The sequence below is a fragment of the Atheta coriaria genome, unplaced genomic scaffold (genome assembly GCF_025399875.1).
Source record: "Atheta coriaria isolate IRGN ID8LTWV9N9 unplaced genomic scaffold, Caltech_Dcor_3.1 hic_scaffold_3_pilon, whole genome shotgun sequence".
Classification (NCBI taxonomy): Eukaryota; Metazoa; Arthropoda; class Insecta; order Coleoptera; family Staphylinidae; genus Dalotia; species Dalotia coriaria.
Genome location: NW_027045445.1, coordinates 11,822,846 through 11,837,062, shown reverse-complemented (window position 1 = coordinate 11,837,062; position 14,217 = coordinate 11,822,846). Strand labels below are relative to the sequence as shown.

The 14,217-nt window shown below is 41.7% G+C and overlaps 1 protein-coding gene across 4 annotated transcripts in view; it reads right to left on the bottom strand.

The window, feature by feature from the left end:
- grn (GATA binding protein grain) overlaps window positions 1-10,907 on the bottom strand; it is a 28,418-nt gene extending 17,511 nt beyond the window's left edge. The window contains exons 1-4 of one of the 4 annotated variants that reach the window (XM_065299181.1): window positions 10,660-10,907; window positions 9,875-10,306; window positions 3,775-4,332; window positions 257-402 (exon numbers count right to left, since the gene is read on the bottom strand). In XM_065299181.1, the coding sequence (XP_065155253.1) occupies window positions 257-402; window positions 3,775-4,332; window positions 9,875-10,112 (942 nt within the window). In that variant the 5' untranslated portion in view covers window positions 10,113-10,306; window positions 10,660-10,907. The remainder of the gene's footprint in view (window positions 1-256; window positions 403-3,774; window positions 4,333-9,874; window positions 10,307-10,659) is intronic. The other 3 variants (XM_065299179.1, XM_065299182.1, XM_065299183.1) reach the window with 3 other exon arrangements.
- Window positions 10,908-14,217: the final 3,310 nt, after the last annotated feature.

The window sequence follows — 14,217 nt, the reverse complement described above, 5'->3', positions numbered from 1 at the left end:
TAGCTTATCACGATCAATCTACTCACTCGAAATATGTTTTTAAAATTAGCCCACGACGCGCTGCACGAAAATCCCAACGCGTTCTATGTTTGCCCAACATAACGCCGACCGATGTGGAACAAATGCACGCAGTAAAACGCTTTTCGTATGAATGAAGTGCTTTCATATGAAAAGTCAACTTATTTAAATGTGCATCCTTTGCATCCTCTCTGCATCTCCAATTAGTTTACTAGGAATTTCAAATTAAGCAACTTACCAGTCTTCGTTTTGGTTTGATTAGTGGGCGATTCTGTCCGTTCATCTTGTAGTATAAACCGCAGGCGTTGCACAGATAATGACCGGTGCCGTCGCGACGCCATAGAGGTGTACTTGTCGCTCCGCAGTTGACACATTCACGTCCTTCTGTAGATTGAAAAATAATTAGTGTTTAAGACAAGTGTTTAGATATAATTCACTAACATACATTACAAGCTATTTAAAAAGCGTGCAAACAAGGCGTGAACTAAGAATATTTACAAAACATTCGTACGAATAATTTACAGAAAACAATTTACAAAATTTCCTTCAGCTACTCTATTCCTACCCACATTCGATCAAATTGTTTTATGAATATTAATGCGGCCATTGGACATCGCAGCCATTGCAATATTGGTTTTGGATATTAGTAGATTAGGTCTAATGCACTTATTGGAAAATTGGTAGCGTATGTGCTGCGACGCCAACGACCCAAATTGATATTAGCCAGCGGCGCAACAAATCAATATTTTTCTATTCGACTGAAGTCGCTTCGCTGCGAATGTAATAAAGTAAATCGAGCATGCGTGCGTGCTCTCGACTCTCGTCGCCGCCGCCCGGTTGACTTATAGCAACTTTGTCACCGCTGAATTGAGTCTAATTAAAGTCGCGATCAGTCTCGCCGTGTGCGGTCCACAAAAAGCTTTTTTTCCAAGGCGTCCTCAGCCGTTCGCTGAATTTAACTTCTACGCTTACCAATTACCTCTGGCTACTGCTTGCGCTGGCTTCAAACAAACATAAACATGCATCCTACAACGGCGACGACACACAACGGGCGAATAAAGATAAAGCCGCATGCAAAATACTTAAATGCGATGTCGATGTTGGGCTGCTTCTTTTTTTAATGAAAACGCCAATTTAAACAGAATGCTACTGTACTTCAATTTATTTACGTGTGGGTAGGTATTATTTGGGGAATATATTGATCATGCTCAAATTGGATACGTTTAGAACAACAACAACTACAGCAACAAAGTGGGTTGCTTGTTAAAGTAGCGCGCTTGTCCTCGGTATTCATAGATACATTCATTGAATTCAAATCGAATCGATATATTGGAAATTTAAGCAATATACGTGATTAGCCACATGAATGGACACCCCTCTGGAGATGCCCAGCCTCCAAAAACGTATGTCAATATTATAAGCAGATCAAATGTTCAAAAAAGTATCATGGTCGCATGGGTCATGATCTAATCCCCTTACAATATGAATTACTTAGTGGTGCGCTTCTTTTGTATGCCCCGGAGGGAAAGTGAACTGAAAAATATACATTTACTTTTAAATAAAGCATAAATAACGCACGTTTGTCGCAGGGATGAGAATTGTGTTGAAATTGTATGCTTTTCAAGTGGTTGCTATTGAATTGCACATTCAGCATCACTACCGGTTTGCCTTTTTTCATTTCATCACTGCTTAGTCGTGAAATTGAAGATTATCGACCGTAGGATGTGAAGTTTTGACTTGGAAATAAATACGATTTGAGAATGTGCGGTTTGCGTGTGTGACGATTGCGGAAGGCCTGCGGTTACAAACCGAAAAGTTTCCCGAGTCGGAAATAACCGTTTAATCGTTTAAAAAGTAAACTGTAAACAAGTCGAAAATCCCCTCGGGATTGCGATCGATGCTTGTACACGCATCCCTCAACTACCCACGCATTGCAGTCGACCCCATCGAAACAGTTTTAAGTAAGTGTAACAGGAACCGATCAATTTTACAGCACATTGCACGCGTTAGAGATTAACAACTTTCGATTTCGAAATTTAAGGGCTTTTCTTGCGCATGATGATCACTTGGCACGTCTAGCGTGTGTAAGACAACATGCGGGTCATCCAATTAGCAAACAACCCTTGCGTCGATGGTTATTCAAAGATCTTCGTGTTGCGAAACAAAGAAAAATGATGAAAATGAAAATAAACGCGTTTACTTATATTGTCTTTGGTGAGTTTCTCATGCTTCCCACAAGAGGTGCGTTGTTGTCATCGTGATATTAAACGGCGTGTCGCACAATAACATCAGTGGAAACATTATTGAAGATGTGGCAACAGTGCACGCAGAGCGACAGCAACACTGAATACACCTCATTACGCAGTCACTCTCGGTTTCGATGCAATTTTTAATTAGCTTGCTTCACGCATCGTTATAAATAAAATGGCGGATACTGTGCAACCCGCTAATTGTTGTAGGTATGCTGGCCGTGCGCGAGAAGTAAGCTAACGGAACGGACGTTGCGCACGCCCGCGCAACCCGCGACCTGCGATGTGGCTAATTTTACGACTGTTGTTGTTTTCGTACCAAGCACACGAAAACAATAAACGCTCTGTGGGTTTACAACAAGGTGAACAAAACGGCGTCGTGTACGGTAGAGTGCAGCAGCCACACACTTGTTAATTTGGTGTAGATAGGAAACATGTGTTTGTGTGTTGGTGAGACAAAAATACACAAAAAACAGCTCCGCTTCCCCTAAACTTGTAGTGTGCGCACACAAAAATGAAAAAATAATCTGCACACGAATAGTTGTTAGTCATCATTAAAATTAACCCGAAAAAATCACCACAACCAAAAGAATACAAAATAAAATTGGGAAAATAGAAACTGAGAGTTGTTGTTGCACAGTGAAATAAATTATGAATTAATCTTTGTGCAACGCCCTCTTCTCAGTACACATCCCGTTCCGTAGTAAATCAATCCAGCGCATTCGCAATTGACATGCTGCAATGTTCTCGCTAATGTTACGAAGCGTGTTTTGTAGATTTAAACATTGGGCAATGGTAGGCGAGCGCGTTCTACGTACTTGTGCGCCCGCTATTAACGTTTATGCGTTTTATACATATTCATAACGCTTGAAGTGAAATTAGTAGAGCACGACCGGCGCGAACCATTGTTTCTGTAACGCGGTGCGCATCCTTCGGTTTGTAATTACTCGTGTTTAATTATTTAAATGACAGAAGTAATGGTAAGAAATTACCCACACACATATTCACAATTACACGTGCGGACAAAAGGGACCTTGACGCCCGCCGGGATTTCGCCACCATCGCCACCGGATGGACGGGATGGCGTCAGAGTAAATCGGCCATTTTCTTTCGATTTTATTTTTTGTTTGTGTGGGTAATGCGCACGACGCCGGAAAACTATTTACGCTGGATTGATTTTCCACATGAGAGAGCAGTGTAAGGTACCAACATAAACGTAGTGATATTTTAAACAAAATAATAAAAACAAAACATAATCGAATCGCGTTATTGAAAATGGAAATTCGCGCGCGAGTAGCGCCGAACGCAATATCCTCGTTAAACGACGAATTTCCATTTGCAATAACAGCATGAATGAACTCAAATAAATCAAACCGGTTAAAAGAGGATAGGCGGAAATTTAAAATAATATTCCAAAAAATAAATGTAATGCCGACGCGCGTGGTTTGCGGATTGATTTTCGTGAGTTCGGTGAATCGATCGTCAAATTCTCTTGAAACCCGCTTACCGGCGCTCGTTCTCGACTTGTTCCGTGGCTTATTCGGCGACTGCGCGCCCTGTCCGGTAAACTGTTGCTTTTGCGGCGAATACACTGCACCATGAATACCGTGGCCATACGCAGAGCCGTACGAGCTCTCAAAGTTACCATTGAACATGCCTGTCGATGTTCCCTCATAGTCACTACCTTCGCGTTGTTTGTTGCTCGCGGCGGCACCGCCACCACCACCGCCGCCAACCGACGGCTTGATGTCCAGCGCGCAGCTCTGCTGGTTCTCGTGCATGAATGCGCCCATCGCCGCCGCCACGACGCTCTGGTACTCCTGGCCGCCAGCGGGGGCGATCGAGTCGGGCGTGCTGTCCTTGGGCGGCGTCGGCGGGAACGAGAAGAGGTTGTGCGGCTGTGAGACGGGCACCGATGAAGGCGACTGTGACTTGTCAGGATCACCGCCACCAAAGGGCACCCATGGATGGCTGGGATGGTTTAACGGTTTTGAGTCTGATAACCATGGGTGGATTGGTGCGTGGAAGTGTGGTCGGCATACTTGTCCCGATGACATTCGCGATGCTGTAACAAAATAGCAACCATTAGCAAAACACTTAAAACTGTTACTAGATAAAGATCAAGGTACGGCAGATGCATGTTTTGCATTGGTGAATATATAGGCACCGAATTCACGCCTTGTATGGCCCCACATGATACCGCACAGCGGGGTGAGAACCCGTCCAACCCTCGCGTTCATAACGTAGGTATATGCACACACGCAAAATTTAATGCGCACCGTGGAGAAAGGCGAGGGAAATGCGGGAAGTCCTGCGATTTTAGCGAGGCGAAATTTAACCCCTCACCTGGCCCACAATGGCCGCCACAAACGCGCGCGCGCATATCGGGGCACACATCATGCATACCTCGCATACATCGCGCTTATCGAGCGATGCCATCGGTGCGATAAGCGCGCAGATTAGCGGGGATCCTAACGGACTTCCGCAGATGCCCGCCGACCAACCAGAAGGGCATCGCATACGACACGCACACACAACCGGCCATTATTATATTTTTTGGTTTCCTGTGTTTTTACTCAGCGCAGGCATAAAAAAAACTCAACTCACAAAGGAATGAAAAAGATCAGCAAGAACGAACGCAAAATATTCCATGGGAATTTAATTAAGACTTCACGTTTGCATTGTGAGCCTCACTGAAGAGTGTACTTAAATCTTTTACATAGGTACGACTTGTTTATCAACAAGTAACGTGCATTTAAGATTAATATCACTTTGATACACATACACCAGTATATTTCCTGGTTCAATGTGTTTTGTGCAGTTTTAAATACCTACGTATTGAGAAATCAATGGTTCCAGGAATAAATTATATACACCTATATATATATTTTTGCTCGTGTACTAAATAAATATAAATTTAATGCGCGGCGAGCGCGATGTGCAACATTATCGGAAGGAAGTCGTCCGATATCGATCTCGATCCGTGATCATCGCGGCATACACGCGCGCACACCCGACGTGTTTTTGTCGATGCGATCGTCCATTCGAGACTAATAACAAATTGAAACAAATTGCTCACAACTATTCGTAATCGTGTTATTTTTATGTTCCGCATCAAAAAATCCATTAGTCTATTGCCGTTTTTACAGATATTCAATTTTCCTGCGTTGATGAGTTTATGATTTGCGTTTTAAGCAAAAATATACAACTAAAATATTACATTTCAACATTAAAAACTTGTATCAGTCTAAATTTACCATAAAACCCTTGAAATTATATTATCAACGACCACAGACACTTGATTTACAATCAAGGACTTATAAAATGTTTTAAATTGATAACCAAAGTCTGTCGAAACGCTTCTGTTTCAATTTATATTTCGAGCGTCATAAATTTACGGAATTAAAGGTAGTTAATAGATTTTATTGCCTTATTAGATGTTATTACTATTAATAAACCGTTCGTTTCGTATGAATGTACAAGATTTTTATTACATTGTGTTTTATTATGCTCCTTGTAATATTTACATTTACAACTAAGGAAAATAAAGGCAAGGAAAAGGGATAACGTTGAATTTGTTGTCGTGGTTCATTTAATCGCTTGTCTCGTGTCAGTCACGATTTCGGTCACGATTTTCCGATTAATGCAAATGTGCTCTATGCAAATCAGCAGCGACTTGTTCGAATCGACATTTTTCACAGTTCAATGTTAATCATTTTCCTTGATTCGCACTTGCAGCGAAAAGAAAATGCGGATTATTTACGGAAAAGAATGAAGATTGTTCAATTAACAAATTAAAATAGTTTTCCACACATTACGCACTTAATCGTACATCCACGCGCAATAAGTTGTAAGAATTTTAAACGATAATGTTAGCGTTCGAGTGGAAACACACTGGACGGTCGATTAAGTTCGTTTTTCCTTCATTTCCAGGTTGGGAGAGTGCGCAGACCGCCGCCGTATCATCGCAACGCATCTTCTGCTGTTCCTCCTCGCCGATAATCGCTCTTGCAACTTCGCAGCCACGGCCACGGAGTTCATTGTAAATCTAAGTAAGTAAACTTCTAAATATGGTAAACTAATCGCTCTCGATTGCGGCCTTCGCATTAAACTTGTATGAAGCCGTATGTGCGTGCAAGAAGCTTCTCGTCGCCTATCGACGTTTCGAATCGTAACGCCAATCGCGAGCAATTTGCTATCTGAACAAATGAAATAAATTCATTTCGTTTAATATCGATGTGCGTCCAGCGCTGTCTATAAATAATGCATAACTGGCACTTTTGTGAACCAGCCAATTTGTTTCGTCGTATAATAAACACGAAATGCGCGATCAGCAAGCCGCACAAGTGGTACTTGAATTAATCTAAAACTTGACGATGTTTTATGTTGTGTGAAGCAGTCTTCGCCGGCATGATGTGATATTGTGAACGTGACCTTTGTACTTTTACACGAATAGCAACCTGCAATTTGTGTTCCACCACAACGCCGAGAGAGAAGAGACTTTAAGATTTAAAACAATGGCATTCAATTTCGTAACCTTGTAAGTACACAAACACAGATTGCATTTATACAACTCAAAACGGATTTGATTGAATCATTCGTGAATGTATTATTTAATCAGTGTGGATTTTAGATCGAAAAATTCAAAAAATCCAACATTTTGACCAAATTTATTTTCTTTCGGTTTAAAAAAAAGTCGTCTGAGAGTAATAAAAAACTAAACACGTATATCCATGAAACAGGTACACATACCTACCTATTCAACGTGGATATTGGTAGTTATGCGTTTACTATAAGCTGTTGTTACCGCCGCATGAAACGTATAGTTTTCCACAAAGAAATATATGTAAAAGTCGAGTAAGTTGATAGCGCTATATCTTCTCGTGCCGGCGATCATAAAAATGTCCTCGGGATGTACGCAAGCGCGCTTTCCGCCATTGCAGGCGCGCGTTCGTGGTGGAATCGTCATCGCATAAATATCACGCGCTGTTTTTATCCCGCAGGTACGCGCACACTTTTGGCAGCGCGCGCGACTAGTTCGTACTTACATGCACGACGAGTATGTTTTATAGCGTTTTATGGTAGTTATAGTTGATGCTCGAACAAATACTTTATAAATTATAATATTGCATAGTGCGCGACCAGGTGCGCACAGTCGTTGCTGTTGCTTCTTCAGCGAGATGCGCGAGCATTCATTCAATCGTTACATAAATCTTCATACCATTCGCGTATTTTATTATTATGCCCTCTTTCAGCAATTCTTTAAAGTCGAAATGTTGAAACGTCGAAGCTACTTGAGCTTTTCTCCGAAATATCGTCGAGTTACATTCCGTACGTTTGTTTAAATTAATTGTTCAGGGCTATAAACAAGAAAAATTCCACAGTGTCCTCACGTCAACACCAAAAATTCTTCCTCAAACATTTTATCCTCGTGTATTCTCATATTTCTTTTTATTTTTCAAACCGAGACCAACCAAGAGTTTATTATCCTGTGGCTCACATAAACAACGTTTTAATTTAATTAACCAAAAGTTTTCCTAACAAGCCGGAAAAAAGACGGGCCGTAATTTTGTTTCCAAAATGTTCATTAACATTGGAACTTTTAAGATGCTCGTTTATATTTATGCGACTCGAATATAAATATTTACATATTTAAATATTTATTTAGTCATCGATTCGTTTCAAACGCGCGCGCCGCCGCTTGCAGACCAGCAAGTGAGAGGATGCGAGGGGAAATCACATGCAATCAATAAATCATTTTCGTCGTATTGATTAGCGCTGGCTGCGCATACGAATTAATAATGAAGTAATAAAAACGATTGTGTTTTATGCGCGAATACGTAAATTTATGGCCGAACGCGTACATCATGTGCGCTGCGGGCTTGCATTGTTTTATAATAGTATTGATTCGCGTCGAGTGCTTGACTCATAAGCATGCAGTTCGTTCCAGGGCTGCCCGGTTTCATAGCAAAATCCCGGTGGTATCATTTCTGCGAAAAAAGTGTTCCGGCTCGCGCGTCCTCTGATCAAACACCGACGTACCGACATTATACGGATGTGCGATGAATTTTAATCGCAAAATGCAAACACACGATAAGTATAATGTGGGAAATTTGTTTCAAAAATTTTTTGGTGTCTTGGGACAGAAAAAAATATTTTTTCTTTAGAAAATTTTAAATATCTATTTTCTTGTTGTTTGTTGACAATCATATCAAATATCAAGGTGTATAATAATAACTCAGCAAGTACAATCCAAACAATCTGTGTTTGTTCGGTACCTATATCTTTTCATATCGCCGGCGATATGTAGGCACTCATCGGCGATAATCCCAAGCGCGTCGTATGAATCCACCTCGTCGGAGGATGAACGAAATTATAGTCATCCACGCGACTAACAGGCCCTCATTATGTCTATTTGTGCCTTCTTCGGCCGGCCAAAACCGATACGTACCTAATAATAATTACCTATAATGCATAGCGCGCCACGGTCCACGGAAGAGCGCTAGTGTTGCGACGAATATCATTATCTCTTGTTGCTGCACAACGCGCACCATTCTTTTCCTGCATTTGAGCAAAGAGTGCATAGCATCTACTTAGTGCTATATTTTACTTAGCCTCGGCCACTAAGTAACCGCACGGAACAACGTTGTCAGACGCTGGCGCAATCGTCGAGAATAATCAAAAGGAAAGAATAGGTACGTCTTGCATTACCTTTATATACCTAAGGAGTGACTTTTGTGCATAGCACAGGTTGGTAGAGTAGACCCTTGTTCGAAAGCTACTTAAGTACTCGACTTATACTTAAGTTAAGGTTTAATGTAAATATTGTCGACGTTTAGCGACGTGTTGTCGCCGGTTTTTGCAAAAAATTTGTAAAAATTTTGTATTGGTACATACTACAATTGATACATACTGCTCTGATTAAAAACAAGTTCATTATGGTTGCATAATTAGGTCTGTGTTCTGTGTGTCAAGCGGGCATTGTTATTGTTTCCCAAATTGTTGCGTCAAGCAAAAAGGTAATCGAGTAACACGCAAAATATCCGAGATGCTTTCATCATTCGCTTACATTTCATTAGTGTTTGTTTCGTTGTTGTTGTTATTGTTGTTTTTATTGTTATTACGAGGCGTTTGTCTCAACGAAAGCGAGTGCAACCGGACGAACCATTTTAACAAACAAATTAATCGTTATATTAACTACTTCATCAACTAATTATCATTATAATTATAACTATAATAACAATTCAATGTCGCAAGAACAAAAAATTAAAACGGAAGAAGTCATTTATTGATTATTACGTATATTACGATTAATTAATTAATGACACGCAGTGAAAACGTGTCGAAAACAATGCCTTAAGGTGTCAACAGGGCACTTGAAAAAAATATAATGGTATAATAATAAATACTTGCACTTTGACTTGAGTTTCATGTTTCATTCATGGACCAAATTCAATGACGCGGAATTTTTCCGAAAACGGGAAAAAACACTCATTGAGTGTTATCTTATCAAATTCTATTTTAAATACAATCGTGGAACGCACTGGAGCAAACTAGATTTTTCTCTATTTTTTCAGTTTGGTGATTAGGAAATATGATTCACTCACCATGACTTGTCACTGCGCCGTAGGGCGAGTGCATACTCTGATGGTAGTACCTAGCAGCCCTCTGCGTTCCAGATGGGTCCAGGAAGAACGCGCCCATGTGCTCAGCGACGCTGGTGTTAATGTCCGACGCGACGGCCCCCTCGGCGGTGGCGCCCTGGTGCGACGGGCTCACCGAATTGCCCGCGCGCGGCGGCTCGTACCATCTCGCGGCGCTTTCGTTGGTCATCTCCATAATCATTTAACTGCCTGCCGATCGGAGTGAGATACTCAATTAGAACACTTCATCACACACGAACCGCAATACCGCACTGTTTCTGTTTTAAACGTGTTCAGTTTCTTAATGCGCACACTAAGTCCAGCAGTTGCAGAAGATCGCGATGCGTCGGAACGATGATCTTGTGATTTCTGGAGAGATCTTTAGCCCACGACAATCTGGAAACGAATAAACAAGTTATCAAACTTTGCTATCTTATCTAGTATCTATTGTGTGTGCGCTACAATGATTATCCTTGTACTTCAGTAAATCCTTAATCGTTTTCTAGCGTTGTTTGATTTTGTTATATAAAAAGTTTCGAAACAAATGATTTTTTACTGATAAGGAGCACTTCAGGTGATGATACTCATTGTGTTTCACGTACACATATCAGTGTCATTGCCAAAAATTAATTTTTTAATAATGATATAATTGTACAGTAATTTTGATAATTTTTTTTCAAAATCAAAATTTCGGTACTTGAAGTGCGACTATACATCCACAGATCCTTTTTATAACTTTCGGTACTTACCAAAATATTATAGAGATCCTTATTTTAGAGCACATACACAATTACAATTGCAATTCGCAAAGTTTAAACCCGAAAAATTCCGCACAAAAGCAACACTGATTCGCCGCACGCGAGTAGAAACTACCAAAACGGAATAAGTTCAGAAGACTGAAATTTTGTGAGAAGCAAATTTCAGATTATCGGAACAGGCGGCTGTATCATGGTCCTGGACAGATAATAGCTTGTCCAACACGACGTTACCACGATCAGATACGCGACTGTACTAAAACTTGGCAGGAAAGCTTTGGTCGTTACCCCTGGCAACCCACTCGGTCTCGGTCGGTGCGGTTCGGGTGGGATTCGGCCGCTATTCGCAGCGAGTCGGCGCATGAGGGGCGGGGCATTGGCGGAAAAAAGGTGGAGTCCCACCAGCCGAACGAAGGCGACGCCAGAGCCCGAAGGAGTAGGTCCTTTGTGGGGTTTAACCGGCACTCTTCTCTGTTTGGCAAGCGCACACATCCACTCTCTGGGTTTCCATCAGTTCCACTTTGAGTTTTCTGTGTTTAGTCCTGGGATTTGCAGTTTTTTTTCTTGTTTTTTGGTCCTGCTTACTGTCTTCATACAAAGAGCTTGTGATAATTTTGTAATTGAGCAGATGTCACTTAGGACCAACCAACTACAAGTCTTAATTAGGTTTAGTCAAAATATATTTTTAACAAAATTTTAAAATTTTTGGAACTTGTCTTGGAATAATTATAATATTGGTTAGATTTATTGGTGGCTGTTTTGTTGCTTGTCGAAGATGTCGAAGATCAAGTTGCAAGAGTGGAAAGCAGTGGGAAACTCAACCGACAGCCGTGCGGAGCGCGCGTTTCTTGTTCGTGTTTAAGGAGGGAGATCCTCCAATCCGATAAGTTCGTGTAACAAAACACTACTATTTGACAAAATGGCGACCACAAATCAACGCGCTCCTCCCCGTTAACGATTGTCTGCCCCCTTTTTCATGTCCATGACGCGCATTGGCTCTCATTCCGCTTTTTACTTTTTCGTGTGCGCGTTTCGCTCCTCGCCGAAGCAAACAAGACCTAATAATTCCACGTTTTTCAACTTGCCGGCGCCGACACTACCCGGTGTCATCTGCCTGTTGACATCTAAACATTCTATTCGTGTTTTCTTCAAACATTAATTATTACAACCTACGAAATAAAGACACGCATGACTAGGTTTTCCGATCGAATAGTAAGATTTTTACTGGTTTCTGATCCAGTTCATCAAGTAGATCTTGAGCATGTTGAGTGTGCTTCATGTCCCGGAAGAAAGTCATGTAGCGTTTGGCGCTTGTTAAGTGTCAAAATTTCACATTCAGATGTTCTCTAGTACTACTAGTAGTAACTCGTGCCAAGTGGTGGCAAAGTTTGAAGGATGTGAAGGTTACAAGCAATACCTACATGTGGGTGTGCGTTTTCAAAGAGGGTAGTCGACTAGTTCCGAGGGGTTTGAACAACCAGGTGATTATTGATAAAGCACGTCAGGGTGCTGAAGAGTTTCATGTTGCGGTGTTTCCAACTTATGCACAATGTAACGCTGACAGAAGCATTTATAAAAAATTGCATTTTTGCTTTTTAAAGTCAAACAACAGCTTTCATCTACTTCAAGCACATGATTTCATTATAAAAAAAATCTGCTCTTCTAGGAAGATTTGTATTCATTCGATGCTCCAACCTGGGGCCTCATCCATTTAGTTAATTTAAAAGGGTCAATAATAAAGTATAGCCAGCGTCGACGATGGCACGGGTGTTATTAGTTATAGTGCACACTTATGGGATGACTCGGTGTCGGGCAAAAAGCGCCCAGTCATCGCCACTTTAGGCGACCGGGACGACGACGCGAACGAAGTCTCATTCAAGCCCACAAACGGTGTCTGGCTGCCTGGCTTTTGGCGCGAGCAGGCCCCAAAGCATTAGTCGCTTTTAATGGACCGGAGGAGTCGGCTGACAGTTCTGCAGACCTGCACCAACCTCAAACCGATATCTACCTAGTATTACATGTTGCCTTCAACGGGTTCATCGATTGTGCACACGTGTGTGTAAATGTGTGTGTGTGGTTAGGTCATACGCGGATCGAAATGAAGTCGTGTTATGACGATGACGATGACTGTTGCACACGGTGGACCTAAAACGGAATAAAAGAAACCGGCGCAACCGTTGTGTGCACTTATGGCCCACATGGCTATTACGCGTTTTTCGTTAATATAATAGCATCTTTTTGGAGCGCGCGAGCGGCTTAATAACATATAATTTCGCTCTTAAAATGTTATGATGAGGTCGACGTGCTCACCGTACTTACATCTGCGGTGTAATTTTCAATAACCAGGGTTGCACTAAAGATTGAATTCAAATATCAATTAACATAACCTAAATATCATTTTGTAACCTGTCTTAACCTATAACATGATTTGCATTCTAAAACTTTTTATTGACATTGTTTAAATCCGTGCCTGTTTTCGATTGAAGAGTAAAGAAATGTTATCTTTTCTGCTACATGAGCAAATTATACACCACATGCGACAACACGCGCCCAACCTATCATTATGTCCACTTAACACCTCACTCTGTGTTAAGTAATTTTGCTCCAACCAAATTTCCAATCTTTTTTTGCAAATGCAGAAAAAAAGTTTCAACACATTTTATAATTCGTGTTTTGCGCGAGTAAATCAAACCGCGGCTATTCATGTCGGTGGGGCCGTAAAGTTTTTGCGCGTCTGCACACACCAGCGTCCATTGTGTGCACTAAGATGTAAAGAAGCAAAGAAGATCCTTTGGCTGCGGAGAAAAAGGGTGGCGCAAGGGCAGGACCGTTAATGTAACGCGAGCGCTGGTTTGAGGTCGGCCCTCGGCGCGTTGCGTTTGCATGGGAGACGTTCGTACTGATAAGGAGCCGAAGCGAGATCCGGGGGATCGCTCCGGGACAATTTATGGCGGCAACTTTTAAAACACACCACGGCACTCCGGCGAAGAGGAGGCGCGTATATTACGCTTCGGTACAGTCGTCGACACAAAACCGGGCGCAAACTCCATGCCTCCTCAGATCGAAATAAGGAAAACGAACGAGGAACAACTCGGAGTCTTTTTTGGGAATGGCGTGCGGCGCATCCCATATCGCGCTCCCCCTTTTTTTGCGCTTTCCACCGCCGATATCGATATCTCATTTAACGCACGCAGATAAGAGATGTGCGCGTGAGGGAGAATCGCTGCGTGCGTGCTATCGACGTTCGCTATCGACGCAAGCGACGAAAGAAATAATTAAAGACCAGTGGCGTGCGCTGCGGTTGACCACAATTATCACGGTAGACGCAATCAAACTGTGGTGACAACTTCATTACAACCCAATCTCACATCAATCTGATTTGTGCGTTTCATTACACTGAACTACACGGCATATCAAAAGATAAAATTATGTAATAGATTTTTATATGAATTTGAGATTAGTGTCGATATGCAACACCTTTTTGAGACTTATCAAGATCTTGTAATTAAGCTCGAACACATTTAGTTTTTGATTAAAATCAAAACAACAAAC